The sequence below is a fragment of the Coregonus lavaretus genome (genome assembly GCF_964263955.1).
Source record: "Coregonus lavaretus genome assembly, chromosome: 31".
Taxonomy (NCBI): Eukaryota; Metazoa; Chordata; class Actinopteri; order Salmoniformes; family Salmonidae; genus Coregonus; species Coregonus lavaretus.
In genome coordinates, this window is record NC_140018.1 from 23,380,481 (window position 1) to 23,401,130 (window position 20,650).

Consider the following 20,650-nt stretch of genomic DNA (forward strand, 5'->3'; position numbering starts at 1 on the left):
TGAATTTATCTGTCATTCCCCTCAAGCGGTGGTAGTAAATAGATTTCAAATGCTAACAATTCTTGGCCAATTAACAACAAAGGCTAGAAATGTGTGAAAGTTCTGGGTCACTGTATAACCAATAAAACACAACTCATTGACTAGAACTGTGATTTGTTTCAGGTTCTGAATCATCCGATTATTATAACTGTGGCCTAGAGAGAACACATACAAACAGTTATAGAAAAATATTGTATTTGCAATCTGTACAAATAACATATCACTGCCTTCAAAAATGGAAAAATACTTGTTAATACATTTAGGAACATTGTATATAAATAGACCTTTGGCATTCATAAAATCTAGCTGCAAAATTAAAAGCTTAAAACATTTATAAACCACAGAAATAATCCTACGTACAATAAAGCCAACCAGTGGCTCATAGTCCACAGTGCACAGAGAGATAGCCATGACAACCACACCTTTCCCTTTAGATTAGTCTACAACACCAGTCTCACCATAGACTTATACCGTCACAATGGATGCCATACATACAGTGCCTCACCGTTCTGTGCATCCGAGTACATTCTTCTTCAGGTTTCACAAGCGCCTGCTATGGTCTTTATTTACCTGAGTGGATATGTATGCATTGTTTGTGGCTATTGCTTAGCAACATCTTTGTCAACATACAGACAGTACAATGTAAGATGGTAATCATACATTGTAAGTGAGTCAGATAGTCCTATTTACATTGGAAACATACATGCAGAATAGTTACATGTCTCCAGACACTATTCATGTCAATAGGGAGGAACATACAGGAGCTCTTATCTGCTGCATAGATTTGTAAAGGCACAGAAGAACAATATCTCATATCTGCTGCTGATAACTGAATGTGAGGCGCTGGCTGGTGCATGGGACATTGCATAGTATTTTACAGTTTCCGTGTATCACTTAGGGCTAGATTAAATCCGTATCGTGGAATATCCGCAGTATAGTGCGACTGAAATGTAAAAGTAATTTCCGATTGAGCGTATGCAGCGTTTACCGTGAATGCAGTTTCCTCCAATGCAGGAACATTGGAACATCCAACGCCGTACGGATTGAATCGAGTGCTTAGTCAAAACCTTTGAATCGAGCCGTTAGATGCGGAACTATCTGTATCGCTGAAGTTCAGCGTTAGTGAGACTGCATTCACGGTAAACGCTGCATATGTCGGCTCAATCGGAGGTGACCTTTATCTTTTGATCGCGGAATCTCTAACGCTTCAGCGATAGATTGAATCGAGCCCTTAGTCAAAACCTCTGTTCCCTATCTTATAGCCTGCCAAAACATTTCTTACATAGCTCATACTGTACAAGTTTCCTTTTTAAGATTGGTAATACAACAGTAGAATAGGATACCCTACCCATGCAAATTGTTCTTCGCACACAACACAATGACTTAAGTCCACATTAAAACATGTCACTTCGAAACATGCTATATATGTATATATTTACCTCTGAAAATGGATATTGCCATTTTTAACAACTTATCACCAGGCTGAATTACAGTATCTGTAAATCGTTTTTAAAATAACATGTATAATAACATTCATCACCTTGTAGCAAACAGTTATGTGTTGGTTGTCATGAGCGCCTCTCTAAAATTAACTTTCCATTTAATTAGAGATCAAGCAAGAGGAGTATTCCTATGAAAAAATGGTGGGAACGACAGCAAACAATCAATGAAGTAAAACAGGAGAATGTGAACCAACGATCACATCATGAATCCATTAGACTAAAGAGTCACCTCTACTGTGTGGAAGAGGTTGGAGGAATAGAGTGATCAGTAACCTTGATGTTTAACGTGCTCTTATATTGACTGAATGGATGGATACAACTGAGTAGCTGAGTCAAGTCCCAGTGGGTAATGTTATGAAGGCCTAAACTGTAGAAGTGCCTTATCAATTTTGCCCTTGGTGGTTTTGCATTTGTTCTACTGTCTCAATCAAATAGGTGTCTATGGAACTCATGGGAGACGGCCCTGACCTTACCATGGAGATTCCTAACTTCGAAAAACAATTCCTGAATTTCATTTGGTTAGAAAGATACCTGAATATTACTTGATGGGTTAATATATTGCTTAAGATGTTCAACAACAATACATCAACAGCCAATAATATAAGTGAAGGTATTATTGCCATGCTATCATTTCCCTTTCAACATATCTATCCTAATAACCAGTCTGGGTTATCCACATCACTGAAATCACACAGGCCCACACAGAAGAAACACCCATATTAACAAGGAACCGGAAACACTACAATGGCGCGGATATGTTGTGAAAGGAAGAAGTGCCACTATGCAGTGTCGACCTGCGACTGTGGGCAGCAGCTGACAGAGAGAGAGAAGTTTGGGGACGATGTCTTTGGATAACACACGTTGTGGAGATGATGTGTGAGAGGAGAGCCATTGGTTGCCATTGGAGACAACTTAGGAAGGGGACAGCTGATTGGTGGAGAAGCTGTCACACAGAGGCACTTGACAGAGCAGCAGTGAGAGTAATGTTCCTACTGGCTGGTGATTGTGTGGGAGGGGCCAAATACACACCAACACACACATACACTCACACACTCATACTCCCTTCTGTGCATCTGTGAGGGTAGGGGTCTCCAGGTTGAAATAAACAAGTCTATGTGCATGAAGCAATGTACATGATCATGTAGGAATTATTTCTATTACACAGGAAGCACAATCGACATTTGAAAAATCAAAACATCCTATTTAAGAAGACTGTTCCTTGTAAACTTGATTCACAGCTTGGTCCTACGTTCAGAAAGCTGGAGATAAGATACCTCCATCACATAGAACTGGATAAAAACCTCACGGCCGCTTGACACTGTACCTAGTTTATTATTCCCTTTTTAACACTATTCTTCCTGGTTTTCCTCCAATCAGGATTCTTCCTGTCCTCACTGGCTGTGAAACAGTAGCCCTGGGGAGAGGGAGAAGGAAGTGGGCACGCTGACGCTGTGTGATGACAAGAGAAGAGGGGCGTCAGAGCCCCTCATGGCGGGTGTGTCATTATCATTGTCATTGCGTCACACAGTTGTCGCCCATGTCCTGTGCGTAGCGGTCGGAGATGACGGTTCGCAGGTCGTCGATGTCTTTCCTCAGCTGGCCCACCTCCAGCAGCTTGGCCCGCAAGTTGTCCTCCACCAGGGAGTTGTCATTCTCCTCCCCTGACATGCTCATCGCTATGGGGGGTCGGAGAGAGAAATACACTGTCAGAGACCAGAGACCACATCAATGAGGCAATACTGAAATCTATCTGATGGGCTTTAATTCACATCTGTGTGTGACTAAATGATTGTGACAGACGGTACATTATGAGATAGTTAGTGTATGAGTATATTTTGCCAGGTGTGTGTATGTGCTAGGGATGGGAATTTGAAATATTTTCACTATTAGAATAATATCGTGATTTTTTTTCGGCTATCCGGATGGTCTAAATACATGTTTTGTGAAACTTTTTTCTTGTGCAGCAGAGCGGCTAAAGGTGCAGGAGCTTATGTGTGTTGGGAGGGAGAGAGAGAGTGAGAGAGAGCGAGAAAGTAGCCATACTCACACTAGTTAGACACACTTGTTGCTACCATAGGTTATTTATCATACCATATGTGCCTGTCTTGACTGCATCAAATCGATGCAAAGAAGCTACAGTAGCTACGCTAGCCAGCTAAGTTAGCCAACTAGCTAGCTAGCAGGGCTAATTGAGGCTATTTTGCTGCGATTCCCCTCCTTTTCTACAACAATTTCATTCATTTATACAACAACCCACCCGTTGGTTGCTCTTTGTAGTCTGCTCCTTTTCATTAATTCCGTAATTATAATTCGATTTTGCATTGATTAGAAATATCCCACTTCATCTGCTAGGCTACATATGGAGCCTCTGACTGTAGTCACTTTGCTTTCCCGACAATAACAACAAGCTACACGCAGTGAAACGTGTGCAGGTTACCAGTTTGTCTTTTTTATGGGGCGCACGTCATAAAAACTACATTCAAAAGTTTGATGTTTTATTAAATTAAGAATGTCAAATTTCATGGTATATACAGTACTTGTATGTAGCTATGTCACATGGATAAGTTTATTTAATTCTGACAAAGCCTTTTCAATGTTCAAATAGGACTATAAATATATATACACTACCGTTCAAAAGTTTGGGGTCACTTAGAAATGTCCTTGTTTTCCAAGAAAACATACATGAAATTAGATTGAATCGGAAATATAGCAAAATGAATAGGAAATGTAGTCATTGACAAGGTTAGAAATAATTATTTTTAATTTAAATAATAATTGTGTCCTTCAAACTTTCCTTTGTCAAAGAATCCTCAATTTTTAGCAATTACAGCCTTGCAGACCTTTGGCATTCTAGTTGTCAATTTGTTGAGGTAATCTGAAGAGATTTCACCCCATGCTTCATGAAGCACCTCCCACAAGTTGGATTGGCTTGATGGGCACTTCTTACGTACCATACGGTCAAGCTGCTCCCACAACAGCTCAATAGGGTTGAGATCCGGTGACTGTGCTGGCCACTCCAGTATAGACAGAATATCAGCTGACTGCTTCTTCCCTAAATAGTTATTGCATAGTTTGGAGCTGTGCTTTGGGTCATTGTCCTGTTGTAGGAGGAAATTGGCTCCAATCAAGCGCCGTCCACAGGGTATGGCATGGCATTGCAAAATGGAGTGATAGCCTTCCTTCTTCAAGATCCCTTTTACCCTGTACAAATCTCCCACCACCAAAGCACCCCCAGACCATCACATTGCCTCCACCATGCTTGACAGATGGCATCAAGCACTCCTCCAGCATCTTTTCATTTGGTCTGAGTCTCACAAATGTTCTTCTTTGTGATCCGAACACCTAAAACTTCGATTTGTCTGTCCATAACACTTTTTTCCAATCTTCCTCTGTCCAGTGTCTGTGTTATTTTGCCCATCTTAATCTTTTCTTTTTATTGGCCAGTCTGAGATATGGCTTTTTCTTTGCAACTCTGCCTAGAAGGTCAGCATCCCGGAGTCATCCGTTCACCCACACCGACTCCAGACCAAAGGACAAATTTCCACCGGTCTAATGTCCATTGCTTGTGTTTCTTGGCCCAAGCAAGTCTCTTCTTCTTATTGGTGTCCTTTAGTAGTGGTTTCTTTGCAGCAATTTGACCATGAAGGCCTGATTCACACAGTCTCCTCTGAACAGTTGATGTTGAGATGTGTCTGTGTCTTGAACTCTGTGAAGCATTTATTTGGGCTGCAATTTCTGAGGCTGGTAACTCTAATGAATGTATCCTCTGCAGCAGAGGTAGCTCTGGGTCTTCCATTCCTGTGGCAGTCCCCATGAGAGCCAGTTTCATCATAGCGCTTGATGGTTTTTGCGACTGCACTTAAAGAAACTTTCAAAGTTCTTGAAATGTTCCGTATTGACTGACCTTCAAGTCTTAAAGTAATGATGGACTGTCGTTTCTCTTTGCTTATTTGAGCTATTCTTGCCATAATATGGACTTGCTCTTTTACCAAATAGGGCTCAGAAGGAAAGAAATTCCACAAATTAACTTTTAACAAGTCACACCTGTTAATTGAAATGCATTCCAGGTGACTACCTCATGAAGCTGGTTGAGACAATGCCAAGAGTGTGCAAAGCTGTCATCAAAGCAAAGGGTGGCTACTTTGAAGAATCTCAAATATAAAATATTTTGATTTGTTTAACACTTTTTTGGTTACTACATGATTCCATATGTGTTATTTAATAGTTTTGAGGTCTTCACTATTATTCTACAATGTAGAAAATAGTAAAAATAAAGAAAAACCCTTGAATGATAGGTGTTCTAAAACTTTTGACCGGTAGTGTATATATATTTTAAAGGAATACTCTCAAATAATCGAATTCTAACGTCCGTTGGGATATTCAATTAATCGATTAACCGTGCCCATCCCTTTGTGTGTGTGTGTGTGTGTGTGTGTGTGTGTGTGTGTGTGTGTGTGTGTGTGTGTGTCTCTGTGTGTGATGTTGAGATATGGTGAGGCTGAGAGGGAAAGTGACAGCTCTTTGATCTAGTCCAGAGTGAAAGGAGTGAATGTATTAAGAGGAACTTCTCGCTGTGAGCTGACAGCCTTGACATATACTATATATACAAAAGTATGTAGACACCCCTTCAAATTAGTGGATTCGGCTATTTCAGCCACATCCGTTGCTGACAGGTGTATAAAATCGAGCACACAGCCATGCAATCTCCATTGACAAACATTGGCAGTAGAATGGCCTTACTGAAGAGCTCAGTGACTTTCAACGTGGCAGATAACTAGAAAGTTAAACTTAGGGGTTGTGTTAATTATGCTATTGTGTTTTCACTCGGATGGGAATTCACAAACGGCCATTCTATCAGCAGACAGTGCTCTGACTGATGTGGAGCTACTTTTCTCCGGTAGTATTTGGTGTAGCCTAATTTGCTAGATTAACTTTAAGCAAAACATTAGGAAATGTAGCTGGCTACATTCTTTCTATGATAAACATTAGAAATATGTTTTTGCAAAAAATACCTTGCTTTTTCATTGTAAGCTCATTTACTTGTGTGGCTGCCAGCCAAATAGCATTGCACTTTTGTTGTCATCTGATGACAATTAAGCTTTTTCCTGCCAAATGTGTTTCACTAATGTATTTTCTGTGAAGGAAAACAATAGTTGCATGCCACTGAACCTATTGAAGAAAAAAAACACTGTTGACTTTCAATAGAAAACGTGACCCCTGTCAATACACAGCTGGACTCACCTGCTTCCGCTTTCTCCTGTTGTGCTATTTACAAACATACACATGACTGGCTCAACTGTTCTGGGGAACTACGGTAAGCTTCATAATGTAAAATAATGTAACAGGGGAAATGAATAATGTTGCTTTATCTCCTAACGTATTGCACAAGTTGACTGCAGTTATTTACTTAAAAAGTAGCTACAAATAGGTCGATTTAGAGAAAAACTTCAAAGAAATTGAAACAACATCCCGTGGCTATTTCCATATACCCCAGTATACCGTACGGTATACCGCCCAAGCCTATTTTGGATAAGGCAGTAGTTTGTGGGTGGAGGTGTGTGTATGCAGAGAGGTTTAAGTTTAAGAGGTTTGAACTAGACAGATACACTTACATTTGATGCCCAGTAGCAGTGCCAGGTTGGGCTCCTTGCCCTGTGTCATCTGGGTGAGGATACTACAGAGGGCCTTGAGGTCCAGCAGACACAGGGACATCTCCTTAAGTAGGGGCCCCACCTCGGGCCCTTGGCCCACGCAGCCCTGACGCACCGCCACGCCCTCCTCCACCTGCCTTTGGTTCTGTAGGAATACACACACACATTGGAACACACACACTTAAAACACACACACACAGTGGAACACACACACTTAGCTTAGAGATCCACACTGGGTTTATTATTAAACGCTGACACTAATGCAGCAGAGCTCTGGAGTGTTCAGTAAATTCATGTAAAACACATTGAATCCCCCCAATATTAAATAGGATTTTGCGCCAGTTCAAAGTAGATAAAGTGTTACTGGCTAAATTCTTTGTTGTGCTTAAAAGCTTTGTTGTTATTCTCTGTTGTCACTGCCACATTGCATTAATAACTACACATTGTAAATAGCTAGAGAAGGGAGTTTAGTCGCACACAATAGAAACACAAGCATTTTGCTGCACCTGCAATAACATCTGCTAAAAATGTGTATGTGACCAATACGATTTGGTCACATGACAGCCGCGCTATTATTTCTAAACAGAAATTGATTTGTCCATTAGGGCTCCAGAGAGTGTATTTTTGGATGAAAACTGTGAACTTGAGAGAGAACTGCTGAAGAGGTGACAACTGCCACTGGCAGGCAGTGTCTAAAGCTGAGTGTGTCTGTGTGTGTGTGTACACTCCTTTGTAACCTGTGAGGATCGTCAACACTTGAACAACCTCTCATTGGCTCTGCTTTGAAACGGAATAGTTCAAATATACATATTTGTATGTTGAGAATGGCGCCTGAAGAGATAGCTGCCGTTTTACGGGCTCCTAACTAATTGTGCTATTGTGTGTGTTTTTTCGCGTTATTTCTAACTTATTTTGTACATAATATTTCTGCCACTGTCTCTTATGACCGAAAAGAGCTAGTGGATATCAGGAGAGCGATTATTCACCTCGTACTGGACGAAGATTTTTTCTTTAACGAGTCGGACGCGAAGGATATACTTCAGACACCTGACAAGGCCCAAATCCCCGTCATTCGCATGAAGAAGAGACGGAGATAAGGATCCAACAGCGAATGGGTAATCCGCCTCTACCATCAGTCCTATTAGCCAATGTACAATCATTGGATAATAAAATGGATGAGCTCCGATCAAGACTATCCTACCAACGGGACATTAAAAACTGTAATATCTTATGTTTCACTGAGTCGTGGCTGAACGAAGACATGGATAACATACAGCTGGCGGGGTTTTCAGTGCATTGGCAAGATAGAACAGCTGCCGCCGGTAAGACAAGGGGTATGGAGGACTAAAAGTGCCACAATTAAATAAATAAATACACCATTAAATAATTACTTAAATGTGTCATTAATTAATTAAAATTAGAATTAAATACATAAATGTGTAATTAAATGTATCATTAATTAATTCAAATACCGATTCATTTTATGTAAAATACATATATAATTATTTCACTATTTACATTTACATTTCATGGTCCTGCGTTGGAGTGATTCATGAATTACTTAAAACTGTCAAACTGACCCATCAAAAGTTGGTAGGCGGAACCTAACGCCTGATTGGTTACCCTCTGCATCAAGCCAAGACAAATCAATTCCGGATAATGGATTGATGCAGAGCTACTGAACACATTCCAATACACTGGGTGGCGCTATTCACCTCTACGTTGGTTTAGTTACACGGTTAAACAGTACTTTCATTGCAACGGCTAAAAATCAAGAAGACTCGGTCCTGCTAGCCCCAATGTTGAGACGCTGTGTGAGGTGCAGGACAAAATGTCTAAAAGTTGCCCGGAGCTGCTGAGAGAAGCAGCGAATTTGATTGAGGAAGCTCTGAGCAGAAGTCCAACGGCTCCCGCGGCACCGGTGACTCCGGCAGCTCAGTCATAGCAGATACCGGCCGCTCAATCACGTACACCTGTCCAAGGTAAGCTAAGTAATTTCATGTTAGCCAGGTGTGCTACTATTTAATGATTCGGGACACACGTGTAGGTTAAATTAGATCGACTCGAACATGTATTTGCATGCGGTATTATGATGCTTCGTGCGTGACACGTTTATTGTTAATGGGGGGGGGGAAGCATAAACCTAGCTAGTTCGCTAATCGGCTAAATGGTGTTAGCTGGCTTGAGCATCCCAAGATAGAAGTAGAGGCTGTTTTAGCTGACTGGTGACCATTGAGCTGTTACGTTTTTCTGTGTTGCAGCGGAGGTAGCAAGGCTCTTTGCGCCATATAACATTGGAGCCAGAAGGAATATGACGAGATGACCAGCACAAGTCCAAGTTAGCCGAAGAAGCTACACACACACTGTCTGTTGTTTGGCTGACCACAATGCGGATAAAACTCCAAGCGTACTGTTTAAAGCTGAACTTCTTACTTCAGGACTTGGAGAGCAAAAAGTAACATTTTCAGGTCAGTGCCAAACTAGGCATTTACCAAAAGTAAAAAAAAGTTTGTACTGTCTGTGGCTTGTTGAAATTATTTGCATTTCTTTTTATAGTGACTCAAACTTAATTGGTGTTCATAGTGTCAATAATAGTTATCACAGGCTTATTTGCTTAATTTAAGGTGAGGTGAGTTATGATTTTGTTTTGTTTTTTTCTCCAGGGAATGACCACGATCCCATGGTTATAACAAATAAACTGATGGAAGTGTTTCCGAAGCTCCAACAAGGGGGAGGCTTTGAATTTCTAAAACTTGTAGGATCTACTCGCAGTCGAAATCTTGCGTTGCTTCAGTGTCCCAGCACTGGATACACCCTTGCCTATCTGAAAGATCCATCGACGATGATTGGACAGGCTACAATCAACATACGTCCACTTCAACAGGATCTACCCTTAGATTGTGTACATACATTTACAGAGACTTAGTTTAATACATAATCAAAACAAAGATTACTGGTGACTTTTAATCATTAATTAAAAGCCATTTGTTGTTGTTGTTAGGAGAGCTCACGTCCTGCCTCTGGTCCAGTCATCCCCTGCATCACTTGTCAGAAGGAAGTTCCCTTTTCAGAGATGAAGCTGCACAGATTGAGCTGCAATGGGTATGTACTTCTTAAAGCAATGCAAGGGTAGCATAATTTATTTTCTTTGGGAATATGTCTCTCTTATTGTTGTGCACACAAATAAGCGAGTATGACCATCATTTCAATTGTGTTAACTTCAAGGACACCCATGCAGGAATCAGAAAGAGAACAAGAGGGAGGCCAAAGTGAAGAAAATGATAGTGAGACAGCCCTAGTCAGTGACAGTGTTCCAGTGAGGCCTGAAACATCAGCTGAGAGTGCAGTAGTACCGGCAGTGATTGTCAACGAGGAGTTGGATCGCAAAGAAACAGACAGTGGTTTGTGTCATCACAATAGTGTTGCTATAAGATTGTGTGTAACTGAAAAGTTAATAGAAAGATAACACCTGTAGGATATAATTAGATAAGATAATACAGTTACAGACAATTAATAACATGCAACTGGGTTTTTCTATTTTTCTAATATTTAGTTGTAGTTGTTTAGTAGTGCTGTTTTTATGTCAACTCAGCGTTGTGACAGGTTCTGAAGATGTTGGGTCTCACGTTTTGTCAGTGAAATGAACAGAATTTTCCTCCTGTTCTGTAGAGTGAGAGGATATCTGTATATGCAGGTAACATGCCAACTCACAATATGTCTCTCTGTAATAGATAACTTTATTGTTGTTGTTTGTTTAGAATGGAAGCTTATTAAAGAACCCACTCAAGCTGCCAAAGTTTTCAAAGAGAATCTGCTAAGGGAACATGCAACTGGGAAACCACTTAGAATGAAGATGGATGTAAGGGACTCTGAAGAGGACAGGGAACGGGAGCTTCTCTTATTCTATAAACAGCAGCAAGAATGGGCATGTCCACTTCATTGTACTCTGGTTGGTAAGTAATATAACATTTATAATATAAATACATCAGTACAGTTTATACCACTCAAGTAGCTTATATGTAATTGTTAAATGGGAGAATGGAATGCACAAAATTATATAATTGATAAAAATGTTATATGTATGTATGTGAATATTGTGCACAATATACTCTTGTTATCTGGAATAATCAATATTAAGGATGCTATTCTAGAATTACAGCCAATATAAGTTTTTCTCCCTTTCTTGTTAAATGTTACCAAATCCAGTTACCTGTATTAGGCCGCCACTTTTTTTCCAGTGTTATTATCAGTATTTTATTTCAGGTGATGTTGCTATCGGAGAGGGAGTGATGCGGTACTTTATGACAACAATCATATCCAAACTCCAGTTTGGATTCAGTCTAGATCTTGGTAAGTATCTTACTAATTTTTTGAAGGTTAATCCATCTATAAATTGCAGAAATGTCTGTCTGTAGCGCATGTCTCTCAGTTAGTCTGATGGATTTCAAACTTGACAGGTGTCTTGCTCTGGTCACGAGTAAGTGCAGTGCCAAGTTTGACGACGTTTGGATAAACGCAAAAGATAGCGTTACATATATAGGTAAAAGAAGCACACATTGGCTTTTGCCGCTCTTGCTGCTTGCCATTCTCACACTGCATGCAACGCTGACTGAGCACCTGTTTGTGTCGTGACTCACTCTACACCGCCTCTCTCTATGCGCGCGCACACACACACACGCGTACACGTACGTTCTGGTGGTTGATGAACGCGGATATGTGCTGTTTAGCGGAGGGCCGGTGGGCAATGTTTTGTGTCAGGTAAGTCTGTAGTAGGGTATACAGGGGAATTGAATTTGAAGTGGTTTGGGGTCCTTCTGTAAGTCATTTTGGAGTAGGCTACAATTTGGTTTAAGTGAATTCTACAAGCAGCAATACCACAGGCCAAGTAATCGCCACTAGTATGATGTAATCTATCTATCTATCTATCTATCTATCTATCTATCTATCTATCTATCTATCATACATTTTTATTTAATGTATTTAAGAGGTTAATTGTTGTGACTTTATTCCCTGCTCTCTTGGTACTTTACAGGAGGAATGGGCCAAACACTGCTATTTGAGGGTGAACCTGACCATCTTGTTCCAGCAGCATCAGAGGCACTTATTGAAAGCAACCTCTTCCGGGTTGCAGGAAGGATGTTGGGCCACACCTTTCTGCATGATGGTCCCCATGTCACAGGACTAAGTCCTGCTGTAATTCATGTACTGTTCAATGGGGACCCTGAAATGGCTACCGTTGTTACAGAAGACTGCCCTGATCTGCACATCAGGAGCATCATAGAACTGGTATGTAACCTAAAAGAAACTTTGCCATGTAAAAAATATTGCTTGGGCAGATATAATAACTTGTATGGTCTTAATTCTAGCTTGAACATGAAGATCTTACACCGGAACAGAAGGACACAGTTTCAGATCTTTCCATGTCTTGGGATCTTCCGGCAGTCACCAAAACAAATCGGAGATGGCTACATAACAAACTTCTACTCCATGCAGTGAGTTCCTGCTGGTTAAGTGACAGAATTCATCGCTGTACTTGTTGAAATTATAGAATGTGTTGTGAACCCTGGCTTGTTATGTTAACACGAGAGTTTAAGTACTAGAGTTTTAATGGATTTTTATAAAGCACTTTATTGTGTTTATTAACATTTTTCCTACTGTGCCAACTTTTGTCAAATTTGGGTTAAGGATTTGGGCTGTAATATGGGTCGGTCTGTCTCTTAGGTCGTTGGGAGGACCATGCGCCAAATTAAACAGTTGAGAAAGGGACTGAAAGATGTGATGGTATGGCCCCTGCTGACATCTAGGCCGGATGTTGTACCACTTCTTTTCCCCAAAATGGCTGAAATGCAGTTCACACCCCAGGTAAGTCAGTAATTTAGTTATATTTGTGACTTAACTTGATGAATTTACGTGTATTTTCAATGACTGAGATGGATATTTTTCAATTTTCTAAGATTTTGATCTGCATAGTCCTTCACCAAAATAAGTTCTCCCTTTTTTTAAATTACAATTTTTGTTTTCTTTAAGATGCTCCTAGAAAAAATCACATGGCCAGTTGAGGACAGTGATGATGAAGACTTTGACTTAGACACCACCTGCCGCATCACTGGCTTTCTAAGGATGTTCATTGAAACAGGTATAAACCTTATTTTCTCTCTTTACAAATGCTTCTATGTCTCATGGATAGATATGATCAATTACAGTTGAACTAAATGTCTTTAATCCATTTTATGACTTTTAGCTTCATCAGGTACCCTGGCCCAGCTGCTGACATTCTGGGTTGGCTGGGAGATGCTTCCTCCTGAACTGAGAGTGGAGATTTCTGGGGGAACCCTTCCTACGTCCTCCACATGCTTTGAAACCCTAAAGCTGCCAGCTCATTTCAAACTCTACATGGACTTTGAGAAAGCACTTGTCGCTGCCATAAAAAGTACTGGATTTGGGCTTGTTTAAGTTTTTTCAGACGTCAATTAGGGCTGGGCAATATTTTAATATTATATCTATCGTGATATAAGACTAGATATCGTCTTAAGGTGCTTTTCCATTACCAGTACCTACTTGACTCGCCTCGACTCGCTGTGCGTCCGTTTCCCATTGCAGATTTTAGGACGAGGCGAGTAGGTACCATGTAATGGAAAAGCACCATTAGATTTTGAAGAAGTGTAATATCGTTACATGGTAAGTTTAGTCTTTTCCTGGTTTCAAAGGCTGCATTACAGTAAAGTGATGTCATTTTCTGAACTTACCAGACTGTTCTAGCTGTTCTATTATTTGCCTTTTACCACTTAGTCATTATATCCACAATATGATAGTTATTTATCCGAAATCTAAATGTGGAAGATATTTTGTGAATGCACCAATTGTCAACCTTACAATATCGTTGCAATATCGACATCAAGGTGTTAGGTCAAAAATGTGATATTTGATTTTCTCCATATTGCCCAGCCCTAATGTCAATGCATACACAGTTCAGATGAATTGACACAAGTTCAGTGTCTTTGAAAACATTAACACACTGCAGTAGTTGACTTTTTTTTCTTCCATTTACTAAAATCAAACTGTTCTGCACCTTCAGTGCTAACAGTACAGCATTCATGTTAGTCATTCTGTGGACCATAATGAGACAGGAAGCTTCAAAGAAACAGCTTTTTTTCCTTTCTTTTAAAAGGAAAGTAAACTTTCAGTTTTTCCTTGCTTGTTCTAACACAACAAATAAAAACATGGGTTGGACATCAGTCTAAGATTCTTGATAACACTTCCACAGTCTCTACATATAGTCTAAGTGCATCAGTAACAGAAACTCCTGGAGCTGGCAAAATTGCAACCTCTTCATCTGAGAGCTCACGGGCCAGCTGAACCTCGGGGACTGACACAGTGCCTCGATGAAGGCAGTGAGGTCCGTTCCAATCGATCCCATATTCTTCAGGAACCTGAATGGATGACAAGCATAATCAGTCTTGTACTTAAAACTAGTTTGACATGTCCTTACACAAGATTGTTATTTTTGGTCACCAAGGCAGTGAGAAATGAAATGTTACTTATTCAGTTTTTTAAAATAATACAGCTTTGCATAGTATGCACTGTAGAAACTACAGCTCACAGGTTGATGTCTTTCCATAAGCGGGCTTCCTTCACCTTTCAAAGGGGCAGAGCTCCAAATTAAAAATACATTTAAATAATGCCCATATTATTATCTACTCACTTGGAACATGCACACCTCTTGCATTCAGGTGACCACGCATTAGCTTGTAGCCGGTGTTTGGATGACTTCTGTGAATTTCACTTACAATACGGTCTAACTCCTCATCATTCACAGCTGAATAGAGATCTGTCTTTCTGTACAAACAAGAAAAACACAACATCAAGTAATGTTACCTTAAACGTCATATTCTTTCCGAGTGTATGAGAGCAGCAATTCATAAACAGAAAACTCATGAATTTAGTGTAAATACCTTAAACTGTATTGTTGCATGCGCCTCCTGATGGTCCTCTTTGACACACCGAACATCGCTGCAAATTTGAACTGCGGGAACTCCACAAAGAAGTTAATGCTCCAGAACTGCACTCGGTATGTCAAACGCCAAACGCCCCGGTCCCTGTGTGTGTTGGGCCTGAAGTGCCCTGGTACCAGAGAAGCGGTGGACAACTTCTTCTAGATTTGCAATCACTCTGTGGTCGATATCTTCGTCGGAAAGTGCGGAAATGACTCCAACAACTTCAATAAGTTCCTCTGCTTTACTAGCTACATGCTCTGGGTCAGCAGGTCCTGCTTCTACATCCTCTGCTAAGTTTAAAATGTCTCTAACCAACTCCCTGGAAAGTTCACGGAGATCCTCCATTGTTTCTATCCAGGTTGGCCTACTCTACTTCAGACCAAAGCAATGGATCAGACTAGATTCGCGTTAGCCCCGCCCACTGACTTTGATGGGTCAGTTTGACAGTTTTAAGTAATTCATGAATCACTGCAATGCAGGATCATGAAATGTAAATGTAAATAGTGAAATAATTATATATGTATTTTACATAAAATGAATCGGTATTTGAATTAATTAATGATACATTTAATTACACATTTATGTATTTAATTCTAATTTTAATTAATTAATGACACATTTAAGTAATTATTTAATGGTGTATTTATTTATTTAATTGTGGCACTTTTAGTCCTCCATAAAGGGGTGGCGGTCTGTGTATATTTGTAAATAACAGGTGGTGCACAAAATCTAACATTAAGGAAGTCTCTAGGTTTTGCTCGCCTGAGGTAGAGAATCTCTTGATAAGCTGTAGGCCACACTATTTACCAAGAGAGTTTTCATCTATATTTTTCATAGCTGTCTATTTACCACCACAAACCGATGCTGGCACTAAGATCGCACTCAATGAGCTGTATAAGGCCATAAGCAAACAAGAAAATGCTCATCCAGAGGCGGCGCTCCTAGTGGCCGGGGACTTTAATGCAGGGAAACTTAAATCCATTTTACCTAATTTCTACCAGCATGTTCCATGTGCAACCAGAGGGAAAAAAACTCTAGACCACCTTTACGCCACACACAGAGACGCGTACAAAGCTCTCCCTCAATTTGGCAAATCTGACCATAATTCTATCCTCCTGATTCCTGCTTACAAGCAAAAACTAAAGCAGGAAGTACCAGTGACTCGCTCAATGCGGAAGTGGTCAGATGACGCAGATGCTAAGCTACAGGACTGTTTTGCTAGCTCAGACTGGAATATGTTCCCGAGATTCTTCCGATAGCATTGAGGAGTACACCACATCAGTCACTGGCTTCATCAATAAGTGCATCGATGACGTCGTCCCCACAGTGACTGTACGTATGTACCCCAACCAGAAGCCTTGGATTACAGGCAACATCCGCACTGAGCTAAAGGGTAGAGCTGGCGCTTTCAAGGAGCGGGACTCTAACCTGGACGTTTATAAGAAATCCCGCTATGCCCTCCGACGAACCATCAAGGGCTAAGATTGAATCGTACTACACCGGCTCTGACGCTCGTCGGATGTGGCAGGGCATGCAAACTATTACGGACTACAAAGGGAAGCACAGCCGCGAGCTGCCCAGTGACACAAGCCTACCAGACGAGCTAAATTACTTCTACGCTCGCTTCGAGGAAAGCAACACTGAAGCATGCATGAGAGCATCAGCTGTTCCGGACGACTGTGTGATCACGCTCTCCGTAACCGATGTGAGTAAGACTTTTAAACAGGTCAACATTCACAAGGCCGCAGGGCCAGACGGATTACCAGGACGTGTACTCCGAGCATGCGCTGACCAACTGGCAAGTGTCTTCACTGACATTTTCAACCAGTCCCTGACTGAGTCTGTAATACCAACATGTTTCAAGCAGACCACCATATTCCCTGTGCACAAGAGCAATAAGGTAACATGCCTAAATGACTACCGACCCGTAGCACTCACGTCTGTAGCCATGAAGTGCTTTGAAAGGCTGGTCATGGCTCACATCAACACCATTATCCCAGAAACCCTAGACCCACTCCAATTTGTACACCGCCCCAACAGATCCACAGATGATGCAATCTCTATTGCACTCCACACTGCCTTTCCCACCTGGACGAAAGGAACACCTACGTGAGAATGCTATTCATTGACTACAGCTCAGCGTTCAACACCATAGTGCCCTCAAAGCTCATCACTAAGCTAAGGACCCTGGGACTAAACACCATCTGCAACTGGATCCTGGACTTCCTGACGGGCCACCCCCAGGCGGTAAGGGTAGGTAACAACACATCTGCCACACTGATCCTCAACATGGGGGCCCCTCAGGGGTGCGTGCTCAGTCCCCTCCTGTACTCCCTGTTCACCCATGACTGCATGACCAAGCATGACTCCAACACCATCAACACCACACTGTGGTCCTCTGTAGCTCAGCTGGTAGAGCACGGCGCTTGTAACGCCAAGGTAGTGGGTTCGATCCCGGGGACCACCCATACACAAAATAAATTATGCACGCATGACTGTAAGTCGCTTTGGATAAAAGCGTCTGCTAAATGGCATATTATTATTATTATTAAGTTTGCCGACGACACAACAGTTGTAGGCCTGATCACAGACAACGATGAGACAGCCTATAGGGAGGAGGTCAGCGACCTGGCCATGTGGTGCCAGGATAACAACCTCTCCCTCAACGTGATCAAGACAAAGGAGATGATTGTGGACTACAGGAAAAGGAGGACTGAGCACGCCCCCATTCTCATCGACGGGGCTGCAGTGGAGCAGGTTGAGAGATTCAAGTTCCTTGGTGTCCACATCACCAACAAACTATCATGGTCCAAACACACCAAGACAGTCGTGAAGAGGGCATGACAAAGCTTATTGCCCCTCAGGAGACTGAAGAGATTTGGCATGGGTCTTCAGATCCTCCACAAGTTCTACAGCTGCACCATCGAGAGCATCCTGACTGGTTGCATCACCGCCTGGTATGGCAACTGCTCGGCCTCCGACCGCAAGGCACTACAGAGGGTAGTGCGTAAGGCCCAGTACATCACTGGGGCCAAGCTTCCTGCCATCAAGGACCTCTATACCAGGCGGTGTCAGAGGAAGGCCCTAAAAATTGCCAAAGACTCCAGCCAACCTAGTAATAGACTGTTCTCTCTGCTACCGCACGGCAAGCGGTACCAGAGTGCCAAGTCTAGGTCCAAAAGGGTTCTCATCAGCTTCTACACCCAAGCAATAAGACTCCTGAACAGCTAATCAAATGGCTACCCAGACTATTTGCATTGCCCCCACCCCCTTTTTTACGCTGCTGCTACTGTTTATTATCTATGCATAGTCACTTTACCTCTACCTACATGTACATATTACCTCAATTACCTTGACTAACCTGTGGCCCCACACATTGACTCTGTACCGGTACCCCCTGTATATAGCCTCACTACTGTTATTTTATTGTCGCTCTTTAATTATTTGTTTTTTTTATTCTTTTTTACTTCTTTTTTTTAAATTCAGTTTATTTTAGTAAATACTTTCTTAACACTTATTTTTCTTAAAACTGCATTGTTGGTTAAGGGCTTGTAAGTAAGCATTTCACTGTAAGGTCTACACCTGTTGTATTCGGCGCATGTGACAAATAAAATTTGATTCGATTTCAAATGAGTCTCTCCAAATGTCTCACAGAATACCATGTAGGAGTTTGGAATAATAATCACCATAATTATCACTCAACAGGATAATGAGGTATCATAGGAACACAAACACCCACAGAGGGGGCAGAAAGGTAATAGTAGTTGTTGCAGGTGCAAAGTCATTTTAGGACAGATTACCCAAGATCCTGCTCTTCCAAGATGGAGGCCGTTTCACCACAAAAAACTCTCTTTCATCTCAGTTTCACACCCAAAGGCGCCTACCACTTGTTGATGTCTGGAGTCAAATCTCCCTCCTCCCTTTTCATTCTTTCTACACGGTGCTGGGGACATAGAGTGTGCAGCTTAAGACCCAGCCTCCAGCCTCCAACATTCACCAGCCGCACAGAGCAGTGGAGAGCGCAGTGGAATTAAAACCACCCATACTAGACACACCACATAGACTCATCTCATCTCCTCATATCTCACCGTCCCGTGCCGACAGCTCTTCAGATAGGAACTGTCTGGGAGGAGTCACACTGCAGAGCCAGGCAACACTCCTCCATCCCCTCACCCTCCATCCTCCACTCCCTCCCTCCTTCTCTCCAAACCAGCGACCTCCCTTTGTGGGAGCCAGGCCGGGGAATCTTCCAGCTGATAATTGCCTCTTGTGTCCCTGTCACTGGGATAATGTATGGTGCTGCGACGTCAGCCACGTGTGTGCTCTCTACCCTGCCTCTCCCCTCTGTAAAGGAGACACACACACGTTCCCACCCTCTTCTGCCTGCCCGGCTTTCACATGCTTGAATTCAGACCTTTTAGCGCCGGGCTCGTCCTCACCTGGTGGTGAAGAATGACACAATTAATTGGGTGCGTGTGGTAGTGGTGGGAGCTGGAGGGGCCATATTGGGTTATTCATGACTTGGCTGCTATGAAAAGATTAGAGGACAAAAAGGGTCACTAGAGGAACATAATGGGGGTGAATGGACCTCTCCATCACTAGCTAAACCCAGGACAGAGCTACTGTCAGGATGAGAGAGAGAGAGAGAGAGAGAGAGAGAGAGAGAGAGAGAGAGAGAGAGAGAGAGAGAGAGAGAGAGAGAGAGAGAGAGAGAGAGAGAGAGAGAGAGAGAGAGAGAGAGAGAGAGAGAGAGAGAGAGAGACTCTTACCACAGTGCTTGAGGAGGTAAAGGCCACCATGAGGAGAGAGCTAGTGCAGGTAAAGGAGGAGATGGCAAAGGAGTTGTCTGTCATCAAGAGTGTGCTGCAGCATAGAGAACAGACTGTAGAGACCCCTAGAGAGAAGCTGCAGCCCCTCACCACCCCTAACACCCCCACTGACCCATCCTCACCCCTCCCATACCAACCACCCTTTACCCACACCCCCAGTCAACAAGGAGGCTCACATGGGGACACCTACTACAGAGAGAAGCTCTCTGGCCCCCCCTGACACACCCCCACACACCTCTCCTTGTACACAGGCCCTGTGTACCCCAGCCCCAGACCGTAAACCCACTAGTCTGGTAAAACCCACTGAGGTGGCCATCCTCATTGACTCAAATGGGAAATTCATCCAAGAGGATAAACTCTTCCCCCACCACAAGGTGTCCAAAATATGGTGCCCAAAAACGCAGGATGCACTCCACATCCTGTCCCAGCCTGACTTTGGCACACCAGGTCACATTATTATTCACACCAGCACCAACAACCTGTGAGAGGAACAGGAGAGAGTAGGCTGCCTGGTCAACAGTGTAGCAGAGAGGGTTCCCCAACTCCCACATCACCATCTCCACTCTGCTGCCCCGCAAAGACTTTAATCCCAGTACCATTCAGAAAGTCAACGCTGACATCACCAGAGGGTGTGG

At 42.3% G+C, this 20,650-nt stretch overlaps 2 protein-coding genes and 1 long non-coding RNA gene across 4 annotated transcripts in view; 1 reads left to right on the plus strand and 2 right to left on the minus strand.

The window, feature by feature from the left end:
• Positions 1–217: 217 nt before the first annotated feature.
• Positions 218–20,650, minus strand: part of cep85l (centrosomal protein 85L) — a 90,828-nt gene continuing 70,395 nt past the window's right edge. The window contains exons 12-13 of the mRNA XM_084149097.1: positions 7,154–7,337; positions 218–3,217 (exon numbers count right to left, since the gene is read on the minus strand). Of these exons, the coding sequence (XP_084005223.1) occupies positions 3,054–3,217; positions 7,154–7,337 (348 nt within the window). The 3' untranslated portion in view covers positions 218–3,053. The remainder of the gene's footprint in view (positions 3,218–7,153; positions 7,338–20,650) is intronic.
• On the plus strand, positions 9,144–14,172 carry LOC311106703 (G2/M phase-specific E3 ubiquitin-protein ligase-like). 2 transcript variants are annotated; one of them, XM_084149099.1, is made up of 11 exons: positions 9,144–9,174; positions 9,454–9,660; positions 9,856–10,094; positions 10,194–10,294; positions 10,951–11,145; positions 11,456–11,542; positions 12,225–12,478; positions 12,559–12,684; positions 12,914–13,054; positions 13,220–13,328; positions 13,434–14,172. In XM_084149099.1, exons 4-11 carry the CDS (start codon positions 10,291–10,293, stop codon positions 13,643–13,645), a joined length of 1,128 nt encoding a protein of 375 aa, XP_084005225.1. In that variant the 5' UTR covers positions 9,144–9,174; positions 9,454–9,660; positions 9,856–10,094; positions 10,194–10,290; the 3' UTR covers positions 13,646–14,172. The 2 variants fall into 2 exon arrangements, with proteins under 2 accessions (XP_084005225.1, XP_084005224.1); XM_084149098.1 differs by lacking the exons at positions 9,144–9,174; positions 9,454–9,660; positions 9,856–10,094; positions 10,194–10,294 and adding an exon at positions 10,424–10,593.
• LOC311106705 lies at positions 14,238–15,594 on the minus strand. The gene is made up of 3 exons (XR_014610353.1): positions 15,145–15,594; positions 14,895–15,028; positions 14,238–14,622 (listed from the first exon to the last, which is right to left on the minus strand). It is a non-coding gene; the product is annotated as an uncharacterized lncRNA (long non-coding RNA).

Excerpts from the sequence above, each read along its gene's own strand:
- LOC311106703 (XM_084149098.1), top strand. The coding sequence starts at position 10,425 with ATGCAGGAATCAGAAAGAGAACAAGAGGGAGGCCAAAGTGAAGAAAAT. Across the intron at positions 11,543-12,224 it reads TGGATTCAGTCTAGATCTTG|GAGGAATGGGCCAAACACTG; the intron begins GTAAGTATCTTA and ends GGTACTTTACAG. Across the intron at positions 13,329-13,433 it reads AAGGATGTTCATTGAAACAG|CTTCATCAGGTACCCTGGCC; the intron begins GTATAAACCTTA and ends TATGACTTTTAG.